Source organism: Mustelus asterias, chromosome 15, assembly GCF_964213995.1.
Source record: "Mustelus asterias chromosome 15, sMusAst1.hap1.1, whole genome shotgun sequence".
Classification (NCBI taxonomy): domain Eukaryota; kingdom Metazoa; phylum Chordata; class Chondrichthyes; order Carcharhiniformes; family Triakidae; genus Mustelus; species Mustelus asterias.
Window position 1 is genome coordinate 66,689,096 of NC_135815.1, and position 20,718 is coordinate 66,709,813.

The window sequence follows — 20,718 nt, forward strand, 5'->3', positions numbered from 1 at the left end:
CTGAAGGGCCTGTTCCTGTGCTGTAATTTTCTTTGTTCTAGTAATATTTCTTTACTCTTTAGCTTCAACTCCTTTGTAACAGATGCCATCAGGTTATTTGCCTTCCTGTTGCTAAACATATCTGCAAACAAATTTCCTGTGATCCAGGTACTTTGCTTGCAAACACTCAACTTCTAAAGCTGATGATCAAGTATAAAGTATTTTATTTCCCCTTACCTGGCACAGTGGCACAGTGGTTAGCCCTGCTGCCTCACAGTGCCAAGGACCCAGGTTTGATTCCCTGTTTGGGTCACTTTGCAGAGTCTGCACATTCTCCCGTGGGTTTCCTCCCACAGTTCGAAAGAAATTCTGGTTAGGTGCATTGTCCATGCTAAATTCTCCCTCAATGTACCCGAACAGAAACTGAAGTGTGGCGACTAGGGGATTTTGACGTTAACACTGCAATGAAGTTACTGTAAGCCTATTTGTGACGCTAATAAATAAACTTAAACTTAAAAACCAATGAGCACAAAATCAAAGAAAACACTACAAATATTACCGAGTTGTCAAAAGTAACCATGGGATGGCAAGTTAATTGTTTTTAACCAAATAAACCATATCACAACAAACAAATTAGAAAAACATGGTTCAAATTAAGATTAAGTAACAAGGTTCATTTTATTGATATCCTACCTTTATCCTGTTCCAATGGTTGCTGGGAGAAAATGCTGTCAAGTACAGAGCTCTTCCATACCCTACCCTCCTGGGCAAGTACAGCAAGCATTTGAAGTTCTGGGTTCCCATATTCTGATAGTACTTTATGGGCTGCCTGTAAAAACAATACATAATATTTGTAAAGTGATACTGAAAAGCCATGGATGGGGTGCAAATTAAGTGGATTGCTGTGTTCAGCATGCAAGCAGTCCTCTGTTATAGCTTCACCAGATTGACTCATTTTTAGGTATGCCTGATGTTGTTCCTACACTCCTTATTGAACCAGGGTTGATTTCCACGGCTTGATGGTAATGGTAGAGTGGGGGATACGTCAGGACGTGAGGTTACAGATTGTGGTTAGGTAGAATTTTGCTGCCGATGGCCCACAACACCTCATAGATGCCCAGTTTTGAGTTCCGGTACCTGTTTTAAACCTATCCCATTTAGCACAGTGGTGGTGCCACAGAACATGATGGAGGGTATCCTCAGTGTGAAAACGAAACTTAGTCTCCACAAGGACTGAGTAGAGGATCAATACTGTTAGGGACAGATGCATCTGCAACAGGTAGATTGGAGCGGATGGAGGAGGAAAGTCATGCACGGTAGGTGATAATCAGCAGGAGGTTTCCTTACCCATGTTTTACCCTGCAGGGATCAGAGTGAATGTTGCAAACTCCCAGGGAGCACAACTCCTTCCTGACTGTATAGTATTATGCCACCACTTTTGGTGGGTCTGTCCTGTCAGAGGGACATTATTTGCAAGGTATGATTCAGTGATTGTAACTGTGTCAGGCTGTTGCTTGACTAATCTACGAGGTAGCTCTCCCAATTTTGGCACAAGCATCCAGAGGTTGGCAAGGACTTTGTAGGGACAACAGGGCTGGATTTGGAGTTGTCATTTCTGGTGCCCAGGTCGATGCCAGGTGACTTGTCCAGTTTCATTCCTTTTTGTAGACTTTATAGTGGCTTTGATACAATTGTGTGGCTTGCTAGGCTGTTTTTCTTTTTATTCGTTTTTACGGGATAGGCGTCGCTGGCTGGGCCAGCACTTATTGCCCATCCCTAACTGTCCTAGCACTTATTGCCCATCCCTAACTGTCCTTCATTTCAGAGGACATTTGAGAGTCAATCATATTGCTGTGGCTCTGGAATCACATATAGGCCAGACCAGGTAAGGATGACAGATTTCCTTCCCTAATGGGCATTAGTGAACCAGATGGGGTTTTATGACGATCAATAATGGTTTTATGGTTATTAATACTGAGACTATTTTTTATTCTAGACTTATTAACTGAATTTAAATTCCAGTAGCTGTCGTGGTGGTATTTGAACCCATGTCCCCAGAGTATTAATCTAGGCCTCTGAATTATTATTCCAGTGACATTACCACTAAACCACCGCCCAGAGGGTTTATTGACGCCTAGGCAGTGGCAAATACAGGCAACGTGTCATCATTTTTGGTGACCTGGCCCCTTGGTGCGACAGGGCATGAACAAGGATGGTAATGGTGGAGTTTAGAACGTTGGCTTAAAACTCTCCCAATTTTGGCATAGTCCCAGATTTTAGCAAAGAGGATTTTGCAGGGATGCCTGGGCTATGTGACTTTACTGTGCCTGATAATTACATTGATGCAAGGTGGTCTGTCTGGTCTTATTCTTTTAGATGTTTTTGTAGTGGTTTGCCACTATTGAGTCATTTCAGAAGATAGTTAAGAGTCAGTGGTGGTGGAGGCAAACTCAATAGGGACTTTTAAGAGACTCCTGGATGAGTACATGGGACTTAATAGGATGGAGGGTTAACTATCAGAAGATAGTTAAGAGTCAATCACATAGCTGTGAAGGGTGGCACGGTAGCACAGTGGTTAGCACTGCTGCTTCACAGCTCCAGGGACCTGGGTTCGATTTCCGGCTTGGGTCACTGTCTGTGTGGAGTTTGCACATTCTCCTCGTGTCTGCGTGGGTTTCCTCCGGGTGCTCCGGTTTCCTCCCACAGTCCAAAGATGTGCGGATTAGGTTGATTGGCCATGCTAAAATTGCCCCTTAGTGTCCTGAGATGTGTAGGTTAGAGGGATTAGTGGGTAAATATGTAGGGATATGGGGGTAGGGCCTGGGTGGGATTGTGGTCGGTGCAGACTCGATGGGCCGAATGGCCTCCTTCTGCACTGTAGGGACTCTATGATAGCTGTGGCTCTGGACACACAGAGGCCAAAATTGGCAATGATGGCAGATTTCCTTCCCTACAAGACATTAGTGAAATAAATAGAAATAAAGCTAAATCTCGTGGTTTTACAGCCACAATTACGGTACTAGATTTTGATTCCCGATTTATTTGACTAAATTTAAACTTCACAGCTGTTGTGGTAGGATTTGTACTCATGTCTCTGGATATTAGCCCATAGCTCTGGATTACTAGTCCAGTAACATAATCACTATGCTAATGTACCTGCAACTTGCTTAAGTATATCAGAAGGAATAACCACCTAGCAAAAATTAACATTGTTAAAGGAACTAGGTTCATTTGAAGACCCCTCCTCAAACTATTCCAAAAGTAGTAAATTCTAATTTTTAGAAACATAGAAAAACTACAGCACAAACAGGCCCTTTGGCCCCACAAGTTGTGCCGAACATATCCCTACCTTCTAGGCCTACCTATAACCCTCCATCCTATTAAGTCCCATGTACTCATCCAGGAGTCTCTTAAAAGTCCCTATTGAGTTTGCCTCCACCACTGACGGCAGCCGATTCCACTCGCCCACCATCCTTTGTGTGAAAAACTTTTATTATGCATCATCTCAATATTGCGATTGGTTTGTGTTTCTTTGATGGGTAGATTACTCAAAAGTACAATTGTTCAAAGTTGCACTGTTTACTGAGGTTACTAAAGGGCAAAATTGCTCTTTGGTTAAACACAGGATGCCATTTGGCTCATAATGTCCATGCTGGCTCTACACAACACTGTTTTCCCCATAGTTTCGCCAATTTTCTCCTCAGGTAATTACTCAACCTGCCTCACAGCACCAGAGACCCAGGTCCGCACTTGGGTGATTATCTGTGTGGGATTCCCTCGGTATCTGTGTGGGTTTCTTCCAGGGGTTCCAGTATCCTCCCACAGTACAAGGATTTGCAGGTTGGGTGGATTGGCCATGATAAATTACCCCTTTGTGTCCAAAGATGTGCAGGTAGGTGCATTGGCCATGATCAATGCATGAGGTTGCAGAGACATGGCAGTGGATTAGGCCTCAGTGAAGTGCTCTTTCGGAGGGTTGGTGCAGACTCGATATGCCGAATTGCTTCCTTTTGCACCGTAGGGATTCTATCCATCTCTATTCTAATGCCTATTTGAAAGACACAATTGAATCTACCTGAATCTCTCTCTCAGGCATTGCATCCCAGATATTATCTACTCACTATATAAAATATGATTTTCCCCTTGACACCTTGCAGGTGGTGGTTTCCATTGTGCCTACTGCCTTCAATCTCCTTGGAGATAGAGGTTTAGTTTTTTTGCCATTCACCTTAAATCAGTACCTTCTAGTTCTTGACCATTCTGCTAATGGAACAGTTTCTCTCCATCTATTTTGTTCAGACGTTTAAGTAGTATATTAAGTAGTTTAAGTAGTATATTAAGTAGTACACTTGCAATGCCAAGGCATACAAGGCTATGGGCCAAGTGCTGGAAAATGGGATTGAATAGTTAGGTGTTGCTTTTGATCTGTGTGGACACAATGGGCCGAAGGGCCTTTTCTGTCCTGTAGACCTCTATGACTGACCTTATTTTTCAAACTTATAATCTTTTAGTGTGTTTCAACCACAATTCAATTCCAACTTGCTTTGAGTTTGAAATAGGTGCGTTCTGTGCATTAAAACAAAAACTAATATTTTTCTGTTGATGATATCATTTGTCATATTTCTTAAGCAATTTGTATGGCAATGAGTAAGAGACAGCGTGATAGAATCTAAACTATATGGTAATGGACCTAGAAAGGACTTCAGAGGTTTACATGAGATAATAACAGGAGTAGATTTGAATGGGTTGTTTTGGGTAAAGGAGAATATGCAGGTTGTAAAAATGGTACAAGAAAGTAAAGATAAGATTTAAAAGAAAAGTAAATTCACTGTAAGAGCTAAAGTTAAAAAAAATGTATTCTCAGAGACAGCGTTTCTATGGAGACTGGGTGAGACAATTGAGAGATCAAAGAATGTATTTAAGGAGACACTGAAACCTATGTGAGGGGTATATTTGTAAGTTTTTTTTTACCCATGTTTGGATTTCCCAGCAGAAGGCAGGAATAGCCAGAACTCCCAGAAAGCAATGTGAACAAAGCCAGGCCTAAAGAACCAGCTGTTTTCAATCTCAGTACACCCCAAGAGAAAGCAAAGGCATTGTGTAAGATTACTGGGAATTTATAAAGTTTAAAATGTATCAGAAGTTGCTTAACAGAAAAGGGGAAGGTTAGCTCTGAAGGCAGTTAAGATCTTTTGAACTGTTTTAAAGTATTGCTTACTGTATAAAGCCATTTTTATGTTTCAAGTCTAATTCTATTTTCCCTCTCCCCCCCTTTATTCTTAACTATAACATTTCTTTACGAGAACTAGTTAGGGACATCATTTTTGGATTTCAGAGTATGCTGACCATTAATTGTTGGGCTGTTGAGCTGAATCAAGAGTATGTAAAGCAGGTAACCCTTGTCGGCTAGTAACCACCCTCTGAGCTTGATGTGATGGCTAAATGACTGAAGAAACTGGCGCAATGTGAAAACATTTCTTGGCCCATAAGTACAGAGGAGATGTGGAATTGGACTTTCAGCATCCCTGGCTGTCAGAGGTGGGGAGACAGCCTATCCGGTTAATCAGTGACCATTGTCATATGATACTCAGTCATGTTTTGATATTAATATCTTGATAACTTACAGAGTTCTTAACTTGCCAGTATCTACATTGTTTTAAACTGACAGAGAATTCACATATGTAGAAGTCAGTGGAGAGCTTGGATAACAATTTCTCAGAGGAGCTAAATGCTGCTGAGAATGCAACTTCATAGCCCTCACGCAGATCAGTAAGGCAGGCCGTTGTATTGACAACTTATGAATTGCCCCAATGAGTGCAAGATGAAAAGTTTCAGCAAACAAAGTTTAAAAGAGCAATTCTGTGGTCAAGAGTGGGGAAACAGGCAAAAAAATAATCTATGGGCTCTGCTGGGAGTAAGAATATCTGAACAAAGAGCAGGAGTAAGGCATTCAGCCCTTGAGCCTGCTCCATTTAATAAGATCATGGTTGATCTGAAAGACAGTTGCTGCTAGGGTAGAGTGGATTGTTCATGCAATGCCATGATCACAAAATGCCATGTGCACTTGACAAACATACAATGATGGAGAGAATTATGTCAAAAAAGCCAGTTCAATCAAGCAGACTCCACAGAAACTTAACGTTACATCTTCAAGTTCACCCACGTGCATCATGAGCAAGGTTATTGGAGACCTATGGCAAATCCAAGTTATGTTACTTACGCAAGAACATGCAATCTCAATACAGAAAGTTACCAATGACAGGAAGAAAACACCGTATGGATTGCAGTGGTTCAAGACAGTGGCTCACCACTACCTCCTCAGGAGCAATTAGGGATGGGCAACAAATACTGGCTTAAGCAGTGACGCTCACATCTTGTAAAATATTAAAAGAGTAAGCTGTGTAAAGGCTTCAGGAAATATAATTTAAGGTTTTAGCTTTCATAAATATTTAATCATCACTGCTTGTTGTCCTTTTAAGTCAGAAAACACTCTGGTTACAAACTATTAAATAATCATAGAAACCCTACAGTGCAGAAAGAGGCCATCTGGCCCATTGAGCCTGCACCGACCACAATCCCACCCAGGCCCTACCCCCATATCCCTACACATTTACCCTCTAATCCCTCTAACCTACGCATCTCAGGACACTAAGGGGCAATTTTTAGCATGACCAATCAACCTAACCCGCACATCTTTGGACTGTGGGAGGAAACCGGAGCACCCGGAGGAAACTCACGCAGACACGATGAGAATGTGCAAACTCCACACAGTGACCCAAGCTGGGAATCGAACTCAGGTCCCTGGAGCTGTGAAGCAGCAGTGCTAACCACTGTGCTACCGTGCCGTGCTAGTAGTGAATATGCTCAAATGCTCACCAGGAGGTGCAGCATTGTGATGGCAGTTAGTGTAAGAAAGAAGTGAATCAGAGAGTCGAAACACTTAGTAAGGACTAAGATGAGTTACTTAGATACATCCATTTGTGGCCTTAGTTGGGACTTGGCCAGCAGCCAAAAGGGGGGAAACTGATGTAGGAGGCTAGAATAGGCTAATAAACACAACCATCGATTTAGGAACAGTGATACAACATTAACTTTAGAATGAATGATCGTGGACTATGGCAACGTAAGCCAGCCTGGGCTGTTGTCATAGAACACATCTCTCTACGATTAACAAATATTCCTCATTTAAAACATGTATTTTGAATTTACAAGATGGATGTGTTTTGCTTTTGGTTACATTTTGTGAAACTTCAGTCACTGACAAAATACAGCAGGCTCTGGGGAGAGGTGATCAATAGATCTGGTTCGGCACAGACAAGAAGGGCCAAAAGGCCTGTTTCTGAGCTGTAATTTTCTATGGTTCTATCTCCCGAAAAGCTGTAAAGCTATCAGCAGAGGTCGGGAACAAGATAGCTACCAATGCTTCCCCTATGAATAGGATCATACAACTCCGAGAGATAACGCAAGTGGTGAGCAGACATAAAGAATTTCTCAGGGTTAGACGAGAGTCACGTGGGTTCAATTCGGTGGGAATCATTCTCCCATTTCACTGTCCAGCGTCCCATATTGCTGGGCAAAAGGGAGGTAACGTCCGTAATTTAAAAACAAATGAAATCCCAATAGGTCATGATGTGTATTGTTATTGGCTGGAGTTAATGACAGGATGATTATTGACCGATTTGTGTTAATGCTTACTCGATAATGCCCACCGCAAAGGTGGGCAATATGATTTGGTAAATGTATAATTGCCCTCATGGGCGCATTGTTTTCCAGACTGATATCCGGCTGCCCGCATTCTATACCTTGACTGCAGGGCTTCCTCATATCATTCGATCATTTGGTTAAATAAAGTCACGTCTTCAATATCAATATACTGCTTTTTGAGTCTTTGTATTTAGCTTAAGACTGAGCAAATACATAGCCTCGAGAGGAAACCCCTGTCTACATCATACAATGTTGGTCTGAGGAATCGGATGATCTTCTACGGGACTGCTTGGTGGCAATGGACTGGTCAGTATTTAAAAACTCCACAACCAGCCTGAACAAGTACGCCACTACAGTAACTGACTTCATTAGTAAGTGTGTAGAAAATTGTGTACCAAAGAAGCAAATCCACCTGTTTCCCAAACAGAAACCATGGATATCCACTTCTTGCTGAAGTCGAGGTCTGAGGCGTTCAAGTCAAGCGACCCTGACTTATATAAGAAAGTCAGGAGTCTAACAACACCAGGTGAAAGTCCAACAGGTTTATTTGGTAGCAAACGCCACGAGCTTTCGGAGCACTGCTCCTTCGTCAGATGGAGTGGAAATCTGCTCTCAAACAGGGCACAGAGACACAAAATCAAGTTACAGAATACTGATTAGAATGCAAATCTCTACAGCCAACCAGGTCTTAAAGATACAGACAATGTGAGTGGAGGGAGCATTAAGCACAGGTTAAAGAGATGTGTATTGTCTCCTATCTGGAGACAATACACATCTCTTTAACCTGTGTTTAATGCTCCCCTCTCACCTTAAACCTATGCCCTCTATCACTCCCTATGAACATGTACTCCTAGATCTCTTTGTTCTGTAACTCTCCCCAACGCCCTACCATTAACTGAGTAAGTCCTGCCCTGGTACAATCTACCAAAATGCATCACATCGCATTTGTCTAAATTAAACTCCATCTGCATTCGTCAGCCCACTGGCCATAGAATCATAGAACATTACAGCACAGAAACAGGCCTTTTGGCCCTTCTTGGCTGTGCCGAACCATTTTTCTGCCTAGCCCCACTGACCTGCACCTGGACCATATCCCTCCACACCCATGTACCTGTCCAAGTTTTTCTTAAATGTTAAAAGTGAGCCCGCATTTACCACTTCATCTCATTCCACACTCCCACCACTCTGTGTGAAGAAACCCCCCCTAATATTCCCTTTAAACTTTTCCCCCTTCACCCTTAACCCATGTCCTCTAGTTTTTTTCTCCCCTAGCCTCAGTGGAAAAAGCCTGTTTGCATTCACTCTATCTATACCCATCATTATTTTATACACCTCTATCAAATCTCCCCTCATTCTTCTACGCTCCAGGGAATAAAGTCCTAACCTATTCAACCTTTCTCTGTAACTCAGTTTCTCAAGTCCCGGCAACATCTTTGTAAACCTTCTCTGCACTCTTTCAACCGTATTAATATCCTTCCTGTAATTAGGTGACCAAAACTGCACACAATACTCTCAATTCGGCCTCACCAAAGTCTTATACAACCTCACGACACACGATGGCGCAGAGTCGCTGAGCAGAAACTGATAGCCAAGTTCCGCACACATGAGGACGGCCTCAACCGGGATATTGGGTTCATGTCACACTATTTGTAATCCCCACAGCCTGCCTGGACCTGCAGAGTTTCACTGGCTGTCCTGTCTGGAGACAATACACATCTCTTTAGCCTGTCTTGATGCTCTCTCCACTCACATTGTTTGTATCTTAAAGACTTGATTAGCTGTAAGTATTCGCATTCCAACCATTATTCGTATAAATTGAGTTTGTGTCTTTATATGCCCGGTTTGTGAACAGAATTTCCACTCACCTGAAGAAGGGGCTTGGGGCTCCGAAAGCTTGTGTGGCTTTTGCTACCAAATAAACCTGTTGGACTTTAACCTGGTGTTGTTAAACTTCTTACTGTGTTTACCCCAGTCCAACGCCGGCATCTCCACATCATTCTTCCATTGAGCCAATGTCTAATCCAATTTACTACCTCTCCATGTATACCTAGCGACTGAACCTTCCGAACTAACTTCCCATGCGCGACCTTGTCAAAGGCCTTACTGAAGTCCATGTAGACAACATCCACTGCCTTCCCTTCATCCACTTTCCTGGTAACCTCCTCGAAAAACTCTAATAGATTGGTTAAACATGACCTACCACGCACAAAGCCATGTTGACTCTCCGTAATAAGTCCCTGCCTATCCAAATATTTGTAGATCCTATCTCTTAGTACTCCTTCCAATAATTTACCTACTACTGATGTCAAACTTACCGGCCTATAATTTCCTGCATTACTTTTTGAGCCTTTTTTAAACAACGGAACAACATGAGCTACCCTCCAATCATCCGGCACCTCACCCGTGGATACCGACATTTTAAATATATCTGCCAGGCCCCCTGCAATTTCAACATTAGTCTCCTTCAAGGTCCGAGGGAATACCCTGTCCGGTCCTGGGGATTTATCTACTCTGACTTGCTTCAAGACAGCAAGCACCTCCTCCCCTTTAATCTGTATAGGATCCATGACCTCCTGACTTGTTTACCTTATTTCCATAGACTCCATGCCAGTTTCCTTAGTAAATACGGATGCAAAAAACCCATTTAATATCTCCCCCATTTCTTTTGGTTCCATACAAAGCCGACCACTCTGATCTTCAAGAGGACCAATTTTATCCCTTATGATCCTTTTGCTCTTAATATACCTGTAGAAACTCTTAGGATTATCCTTCACCTTGTCTGCCAAAGCAACCTCATGTTTACTTTCTCAGAAGACTCAGAAAATTTTGCATGTCAGCTATGACTCTCACCAACCTTTACAGATGCACCATTCTTTCTGGTTGGATCATAGCTTGGTATGGCTCCTGCTCGGCCCAAAACTGCAAAAAACTACAAAAGGTCGTGAATGTAGCCCAATCCATCACGGAAACCAGCCTCCTATCCATTGACTCTGTCTACACTTCCTGCTGCCTCTGCAAAACAGCCAGCATAATGAAGAACCCCACACACCCGGACATTCTCTCTTCCATCTTCTTCCATTGGGAAAAAGATACAAAAGTCTGAGATCATGTACCAACCAACTCAAGAACAGCGTCTTCCCTGCTGCCATCAGACTGTTGAATGGACCTACCTTGCATTAAGTTGCTTTTTCTCCACAACCGAGCTATGACTGTCACAATACATTCTGCACTGTCTTGTATTATGTATTAAATCAAAACAAATCAAATTCAAATCGAAGGTCCGGCCGGTCGGAACGGACCAAAGGTTCCGGCCGGTCGCAACTGACCAAAGGTTCCGGCCGGCCGGAACGGACCAAAGGTCCTGCCGGTCGGAACGGACCAAAGGTTCCGGCCAGTCGGAACGGACCAAAGCCCCGGCCGGTCGGAACGGACCAAAGGTTCCGGCCAGTCAGAACGGACCAAAGGTCCGGCCGGTCGGAACGGACCAAAGGTTCTGGCCGGTCGGAACGGACCAAAGGTTCTGGCCGGTCGGAACGGACCAAAGGTTCTGGCCGGTCGGAACGGACCAAAGGTTCTGGCCGGTCGGAACGGACCAAAGCCCCGGCCGGTCGGAACGGACCAAAGGTTCCGGCCAGTCAGAACGGACCAAAGGTTCCGGCCAGTCAGAACGGACCAAAGGTCCGGCCGGTCGGAACGGACCAAAGGTTCTGGCCGGTCGGAACGGACCAAAGGGGACATGAATATAGCTGAGGAGGACACTGGGTTGCAAGGGAGTAGAATAGACAGTATTACAGTTGATAAGGAGGATGTGCAGGATATTCTGGAGGGTCTGAAAATAGATAGATCCCCTGGTCCGGATGGGATTTATCCAAGGATTCTCTGGGAGGCAAGAGAAGTGATTGCAGAGCCTCTGGCTCTGATCTTCAGGTCGTCGTTGGCCTCTGGTATAGTACCAGAAGATTGGAGGTTAGCGAATGTTGTCCCATTGTTTAAGAAGGGGAACAGAGACTTCCCCGGGAATTATAGACCGGTGAGTCTCACTTCTGTTGTCGGCAAGATGTTGGAAAAAATTATAAGGGATAGGATTTATAGTTATTTGGAGAGTAATGAATTGATAGGTGATAGTCAGCATGGTTTTGTGGCAGGTAGGTCGTGCCTTACTAACCTTATTGAGTTTTTTGAGAAAGTGACCAAGGAGGTGGATGGGGGCAAGGCAGTGGACGTGGTATATATGGATTTTAGTAAGGCGTTTGATAAGGTTCACCATGGTAGGCTTCTGCAGAAAATGCAGATGTATGGGATTGGGGGTGATCTAGGAAATTGGATCAGGAATTGGCTAGCGGATAGGAAACAGAGGGTGGTGGTTGATAGTAAATATTCATCATGGAGTGCGGTTACAAGTGGTGTACCTCAGGAATCTGTTTTGGAGCCACTGCTGTTTGTAATATTTATTAATGATCTGGATGAGGGTATAGTTGGGTGGATTAGCAAATTTGCTGATGACACCAAAGTCGGTGGTGTGGTAGACAGTGAGGAAGGGTGTCGTAGTTTGCAGGAAGACTTAGACAGGTTGCAAAGTTGGGCCGAGAGGTGGCGGATGGAGTTTAATGCGGAGAAGTGTGAGGTAATTCACTTTGGTAGGAATAACAGATGTGTTGAGTATAGGGCTAACGGGAGGACTTTGAATAGTGTGGAGGAGCAGAGGGATCTAGGTGTATGTGTGCATAGATCCCTGAAAGTTGGGAATCAAGTAGATAAGGTTGTTAAGAAGGCATATGGTGTCTTGGCGTTTATTGGTAGGGGGATTGAATTTAGGAGTCGTAGCGTTATGTTGCAACTGTACACAACTCTGGTGCGGCCGCACTTGGAGTACTGTGTGCAGTTCTGGTCCCCACATTACAGGAAGGATGTGGAGGCTTTGGAGAGGGTGCAGAGGAGGTTTACCAGGATGTTGCCTGGTATGGAGGGGAGATCCTATGAGGAGAGGCTGAGGGATTTGGGATTGTTTTCGCTGGAAAGGCGGCGGCTAAGAGGGGATCTTATTGAAACATATAAGATGATTAGAGGTTTAGATAGGGTGGATAGTGATAGCCTTTTTCCTCTGATGGAGAAATCCAGCACGAGGGGGCATGGCTTTAAATTGAGGGGGGGTAGTTATAGAACCGATGTCAGGGGTAGGTTCTTTACCCAGAGGGTGGTGAGGGATTGGAATGCCCTGCCAGCATCAGTAGTAAATGCGCCTAGTTTGGGGGCGTTTAAGAGATCCGTAGATAGGTTCATGGACGAAAAGAAATTGGTTTAGGTTGGAGGGTCACAGTTTTTTTTTAACTGGTCGGTGCAACATCGTGGGCCGAAGGGCCTGTTCTGCGCTGTAATGTTCTATGTTCTATGTTCTAAGGTTCTGGCCGGTCGGAACGGACCAAAGGTTCTGGCCGGTCGGAACGGACCAAAGGTTCTGGCCGGTCGGAACGGACCAAAGGTTCTGGCCGGTCGGAACGGACCAAAGGTTCTGGCCGGTCGGAACGGACCAAAGGTTCTGGCCGGTCGGAACGGACCAAAGGTTCTGGCCGGTCGGAACGGACCAAAGGTTCTGGCCGGTCGGAACGGACCAAAGGTTCTGGCCGGTCGGAACGGACCAAAGGTTCTGGCCGGTCGGAACGGACCAAAGGTTCTGGCCGGTCGGAACGGACCAAAGGTTCTGGCCGGTCGGAACGGACCAAAGGTTCTGGCCGGTCGGAACGGACCAAAGGTTCTGGCCGGTCGGAACGGACCAAAGGTTCTGGCCGGTCGGAACGGACCAAAGGTTCTGGCCGGTCGGAACGGACCAAAGGTTCTGGCCGGTCGGAACGGACCAAAGGTTCTGGCCGGTCGGAACGGACCAAAGGTCCTGCCGGTCGGAACGGACCAAAGGACCGGCTGATTGGAACGGACCCAAGGTCCAGTGTTGTCAGACAAGAACTAAGGTATGGGTTGGTCAGAGGGAACTAAGGTCTGGAGTGATTAGACTGGACATAAGGTCCGGGATTGTTGCACAAGACCTAAGGTTGTGGGTGTTCGGACTGGACCTAAGGTCCAGGTTGGTCAGATCGGACCCGATGTCCGGTGTGGTCGGACAGGGCCCGAGCTCTGGAGTGGTCAGATTGGACCTAAGCTGGGGGTAGTCGGACCGGACCCAAGGTGCAGGCCAAACGGACCGGATCTGAACGAAGGCACGGGCTGGTCGGGGCAGACTTCAGGCGCAGGACGGTCAGATCGGACCCAAGACGCGGGCCGGTCGGACTGGACCCAAGTCCCATTCCGGTTGGATTGGACCCAAGACGCGGGCCGGTCGGACTGGACCCAAGTCCCATTCCGGTCGGATCGGACCCAAGGCGCGGGCCGGTCGGACCGGACCTAAGGCCCTGGCCGGTTGGACTGGACCGGACCTAATAATGAACTATTTTCTTTGTTTGCTTTCCGGTATTTATTTTGCAACCGTTTCAATTTTCATTAAGTCTGTTTTATTGGTGTCTTCAGTCAAACAACGATACATCACAGGAACACACCCTTCGGCAGTCCAAGTCTGCGCCGATCACATTTACCTATCTAAACCAACCACTTATATCCCTCTATTCCCCGTTTGTTCAGATACCTATCAAGATAAGTCTTAAATGTGGCTAACATAACTGCCTCAACCACCTCACTTGGCAGTAAAAAAACTTCCCCAGCACATCTCCCCTGAACCTTTCCCCCCTTATCCTTAACTTGTGCCCCCTTGTAATTGTCATTTCTGCCCACGAAAATACTTCCAACTGTTTACCTTACCTATACCTCTCATAATTTTATAAACTCTCATTAAAAAAAGATAAAATCAGAGTAGAGTGAGGAATACTTTATAATAAAAGCCAGAAGTCTTTAATATCACTGTCGGAACTGGGAATCCACTGGGTCCTCTGTTGGTTGAATAGATGTCAGAAGCAGGGGTGTATAGGCAAAGGGATCTGGGTGTACAGGTACACAGGTCACTGAAAGTGGCAATGCAGGTGGACAAGGTAGTCAGGATGGCTTACGGCATGCTTGCCTTCATCGGCTGGGGTATTGAGTTTAAGAATTGGCACGTCACGTTGCCGATTTATAGAACCTTAGTTAGGCCGCACTTGGAATATAGTGTTCAATTCTGGTTGCCACACTACCAGAAGGATGTGGAGGCTTTGGAGAGAGAGTACAGAAAAGATTTACCAGGATGTTGCCTGGTATGGAGGACATTAGCTATGAGGAGAGGTTGGAGAAACTTGGTTTGTTCTCACTGGAGCGATGGAGGTTGAGGGGAGACCTGATAGAAATCTACAAGATTATGAGAGGCATGGACAGAGTGGATAGTCAGAAGCTTTTTCCCAGGGTGGAAGAGTCAATTACTAGGGGGCATAGGTTTAAGGTGCGAGGGGCAACGTTTAAAGGGGATGTAAACTAGATAGGTTGGGGGGAGGGGAGCTAGAAGAGTTGACTAGGATCAAGGAACTAATTGATGGGGGGGGGGAGGATGCAGGGGTAAGGGGAATTACAAAATTAATGGTCGAGGAGAGGGTGCAAGTGAATGAAGGCGGTAATTTAGATAAGGGAGTAGAGGGAGAGGGTGTTCGCGACTCATCAAAGCGGGTCCAGATAAAAGCTGGAATAAGGACACTTTGCCTGAATGCACGAAGCATTCGGAACAAGGTAAATGAGTTGATGGTGCAAATCAGCACAAGTGGGTACGATCTAGAGGCCATTACAGAAACGTGGCTGAAAGGTGACCAGGACTGGGAGATGAATATCCAGGGGTATCAGGCGTTTAGGAAGAATAGACAGGAAGGAAAAGGTGGTGGGGTCGCGCTATTAATAAGAGATAATATCAGGGTAGTACTGAGGGATGACATAGGCTCTGAGGAACAAAACGTGGAATCATTATGGGTAGAGATGAGGAATAGTAAAGGGAGAAAGACACTAGTAGGTGTGGTATATAGGCCCCCAAATAATAATGTTGAGGTAGGGAGGGCTATAAACAAGCAGATAAGGGATGCGTGTAAAAACAGAACGGCAATAATCATGGGGGACTTCAACATGCACATTGACTGGCAGACTCAAGTCGGTAAGGGTGGAATGGAGGAAGAGTTCTTAGAATGCTGTCGGGATAGTTTCCTTGAACAGCATGTTACGGAACCGACGAGGGAACGAGCTATTTTGGATCTGGTATTGTGTAATGAGGTAGGTAGAATTAAGGATCTTATTGTGAAGGACCCTCTTGGGTCTAGTGACCACAATATGGTCGAATTTCTGATTCAGATGGAAGAGGAGAAAGTTTGGTCCCAAACCAGTGTCCTCTGTTTGAACAGAGGGAAATATGATAGGATGAGGGATGAATTGGCTAAGGTAGACTGGGAGAGCAGGCTGGCAGGTAGGATAGCTGAGGAACAGTGGAGGATTTTTAAGGAGATCCTTTTCAGTTCTCAGCAAAAATATATTCCAGCAAAAAACAAGGATTGTAAGAAAAGGGAGAACCAGCCGTGGATAACGAAGGAAATAAAGGAGAGTATTAAAATAAAAATAGCTGCGTACAGAGTGGCCAAAAATAGTGGAGAAACAAGTGATTGGGAAAAATTTAAGAAACAACAAAGAGAGACTAAGAAAGCGATAAGGAAAGGAAGGATAGACTATGAAGCTAGGCTAGCAATTAATATAAAAAATGATAGTAAAAGTTTTTATAAATATATAAAAAGGAATAGAGTGGCTAGAGTGAATGTTGGACCCTTGGAGGACGAGAGGGGGGAGTTAATAGTGGGAAATGAGGATATGGCTGAGTCTTTAAATAAGTTTTTTGTGTCGGTCTTCACGGTGGAGGACACAAATAGTTTGCCAAATATTAACGATAGAGGGTTGGCAGCAGGAGAAATACTTAATACAATTAATGTTACCAGAGAGGCAGTGCTGGGTAGACTAATGGGACTGAAGGTGGACAAGTCCCCGGGTCCGGATGGAATGCATCCCAGGGTATTGAAAGAAATGTCAGAGGTAATAGTGGATGCGTTAGTGATTATTTATCAAAACTCGTTGCATTCTGGGGTAGTGCCGGTTGATTGGAAAACGGCTAATGTTACGCCGCTGTTTAAAAAAGGAAGGAGACAAAAGGCGGGTAACTATAGGCCGGTCAGCTTAACGTCTGTAGTAGGGAAAATGCTGGAATCCATTATTAAAGAGGAGATAGCAGGGCATCTGGATAGAAATGGTTCGATCAATCAGACGCAGCATGGATTCATGAGGGGAAAGTTGTGCTTGACGAACATGTTGGATTTTTATGAAGATGTGACGAGGGCGGTTGATGGAGGAGAACCGGTGGATGCGGTGTTTTTGGATTTCCAAAAGGCGTTTGATAAGGTGCCCCATAAAAGGCTGCTGAAGAAGATTAGGGCACACGGAGTTGGGGGTAGTGTGTTAAAGTGGATTGGGGACTGGCTATCCGACAGGAAGCAAAGAGTCGGAATAAATGGGTGTTTTTCCGGTTGGAGGAAGGTAACTAGTGGCGTGCCGCAGGGATCGGTACTCGGGCCGCAACTATTTACCATTTATATAGATGATCTGGAGGAGGGGACGGAGTGTAGGGTAACGAAGTTTGCAGACGACACAAAGATAAGTGGAAAAGTGAATCGTGTGGAGGACGGAGAAGATCTGCAGAGAGATTTGGACAGGCTGAGTGAGTGGGCGAGGATATGGCAAATGGAGTATAACGTTGAGAAATGCGAGGTTATACACTTTGGAGGAAATAATAACAAATGGGATTACTATCTCAATGGAAACAAATTAAAACATGCTACCGTGCAAAGGGACCTGGGGGTCCTTGTGCATGAGACGCAAAAGCCCAGTCTGCAGGTACAACAGGTGATCAAGAAGGCAAATGGGATGTTGGCCTATATCGCGAGGGGGATAGAATATAAAAGCAGGGATGTCTTGATGCACCTGTACAGGGCATTGGTGAGGCCGCAGCTGGAATACTGTGTGCAGTATTGGTCCCCTTATATGAGGAAGGATATTTTGGCATTGGAGGGAGTGCAGAGAAGGTTCACCAGGTTGATACCGGAGATGAGGGGTTTGGATTATGAGGAGAGGCTGAGGAGATTGGGTTTGTACTCGTTGGAGTTTAGAAGGATGAGGGGGGATCTTATGGAGACTTATAAGATAATGCGGGGGCTGGATAGGGTGGAGGCGGAGAGATTCTTTCCACTTAGTAAGGAAGTTAAAACTAGAGCACACAGCCTCAAAATAAAGGGGGGTCGGTTTAAGACAGAGTTGAGGAGGAACTTCTTCTCCCAGAGGGTGGTGAATCTCTGGAATTCTCTGCCCACTGAGGTGGTGGAGGCTACCTCGCTGAATATGTTTAAAGCGCGGATGGATGGATTCCTGATCGGTAAGGGAATTAAGGGTTATGGGGATCAGGCGGGTAAGTGGTACTGATCCACGTCAGATCAGCCATGATCTTATTGAATGGCGGGGCAGGCTCGAGGGGCTAGATGGCCTACTCCTGCTCCTATTTCTTATGAGGCAGATTTTGTACACAGAGATTAGTGGGTGCCTGGAACTCATTGCCGGGGGAGGTAGTGGAAGCGGATACGGTAGTGACTTGTCTTGACAAGTACATGAATAGGATGGGAATAGAGGGATATGGTCCCCGGAAGGGTAGGGGGTTTTAGTTAAGTTGGGCAGCATGGTTGGTGCAGGCTTGGAGGGCTGAAGAGCCTGTTCCTGTGCTGTAATTTTCTTTGTTCTTTGTTCACTCCAAAAGATGCTATTTCAAACTCAAGCTTCTTGAAGAACTGTATGGAACTCTAGTGAGTTAGCACTGAATATCAGGTGTCTTGCGCAATGATATGTTTGCCTTTATGTGATGGAACTTTGAATTGTTATCCTTTTGATGAACAGTTCAATAAAGAATTATCTTTGACAGTGGCACTGCATGGGTCCAAGGCCAAAAGAAGAAAATTAAACACAATCTCGAAGGGGAAGAATGTCAGCTGGGCGGGCATGTGCGAGTTGGAGTGTGTTTGGAGAAGCGAAGCGCTGGAGTCAACTCAAGTGGGCAGATGTTCCTACCCATTATAGTAAGAACAGAAAATGCCGGAAGAACTCAGGCCAGGCAGCAGTTGTGGAGAGAGAAACTAAGTTGTTTCATGTCGATGACCTTTCAGAAGTAGTATTAATTTTCCCACTTTCAGTAGTTTCTTTGCATTGGCTCCAAATACCATATATACTTCTGAAAAAGTCAAATTTTTGAGACTAAGATTTTAAGTCAAAAGTTACGTGGTCCACTTTTGCATAGCTGACATGCATACCTAATTTGGGCCCAAGTGAAATCCAAAAACCGTTGTAGTAGAATAAACAACACCAAAAAGGCAATTTTATCACGGTGGCACAGTGATTAGCACTGCTGCCTCATAGCACCAGGGACCCAGGTTCAATTCTGGCCTCGGGTCACTGCCTGTGTGGAGTTTGCACATTCTCCCCATATCTCTGTGGGTTTCCTCCGGGTGCTTTGGTTTCCTCCCACAGTCCAAAGATGTGCGGGTTAGGTTGATTGGCCATGCTTAAGTTGCCCCTTAGTGTCCTGAGATGCGTGGGTTCGAGGGATTAATGGGTGAAATGTGTAGGGATATGGGGGTAGGGCTTGGGTGGGATTGTGGTCGGTGCAGACTCAATGGGCCGAATGGCCTCTTTCTGTACTGTAGGGCTTCTTCTTCTCTTCTTCTTCAAAATCACTGATCACCATCTGAACCATGGAGCAATTGGTCTTAGTCGCCAGGATATAGAACATTGTTTAGATCTTCCTAGTTAATGAAATGAATTTTTGATAACGTGAAAGTTCAATCCATGCATCTATGGCCCATCAACACAAGTTACTAGTGAGGGTGCCGACATATTTCTGCCCTTCTGAATTTTTTTTTTTGCTTCCAACATCCAGTTGGTCAGCATCTTTCGAATACTGCCTGTGAGATTTATATACACACAACCAAGGGTTAAACAACATTAAGATCGCTGGGGATTACTGCCATGGAGTTGGCCGATCTTACATCGTTTGACTACATCATCGATGAGATGGGATTTGAATATGTCCTAGACAAGTATGGTCATAGAATAGAATCCTTACAGTGCAGGACCATCGTGTCTGCACTGACTCTGACATAGCATCTTACCCAGGCCCTATTGCTGTATCCCCAGGTATTTACCTGCTAACCGATACATCTTGTGACACCAGGAGGCAATTTTTAGCACGGCCAATCAACTTAACCTGCATGTCTTTGGACTGTGGGTGGAAACTGAAGCAACCGGAGGAAACCCATGTAGACACGAGGAAGAATGTGCGAACTCCAAAGTAACCCAAGGCCGGAACTGAACCAGGATCTCTGGTATTGTGGGGCAGTAGTGCTAACTACTGTGCCACCATGCCACCCAAGAGTCCTCTTGGTCGCAAATTCCATACCTCGAGTTACTTCTTGCAGCCACTTTCATTTATATGGATGACAACACACTTTTGAAATTTCTCTCTCGGGAGAGCTTTGTGCTTTAATCTTGTTACATCCACCATACAAGATGGAACCACAGTGAACTATCATTTCGTGTACAGTGGTCTTTATAAGGACAGTTATAAAGCAATCTTGGTAATGGTTTTGATTGCTGGTATGTCAAACTTCATCATTGTTTTGTCCATTTGAGACCAATCTATATGCATTCTTCTTTCATTGTAGGTGACCAAAAGGTGATGTTAATTGTCTAATTCAGGTGGCATTCACAAATTTTCATTTTTGGATGGAATACTAAATTGTGCCTTTGTGCCGGCAAGGGGCGGACCATGGAATGATCCATTGACCTCAGGCAGGATTTTACGGTTTTGGGAGGAGCGAGGCCATAAAATCCTGCCCATAGAGTCCGGTGGCTTTGCAGGTGATGATAGAATGGCAATTTTTGCTGATGCCCATTAATCCATTCTGCTACTTTTTTCCAGTTTAAATTGAGCTATGTGCTTGTTATTCT

General features: G+C 45.0%; 1 protein-coding gene across 3 annotated transcripts in view; it reads right to left on the minus strand.

Moving 5' to 3' along the window:
- The window catches only part of znf292b (zinc finger protein 292b), a 252,138-nt gene that overhangs the window by 77,820 nt on the left and 153,600 nt on the right, over positions 1-20,718 (minus strand). For 2 of the 3 annotated variants that reach the window (XM_078230034.1, XM_078230035.1), the window contains exon 4: positions 673-808. In XM_078230034.1, coding sequence (XP_078086160.1) covers positions 673-808 — 136 coding nt within the window. Of the gene's footprint in view, positions 1-672; positions 809-20,718 lie in introns of those variants that run through there. The other variant, XM_078230037.1, reaches the window with a different exon arrangement.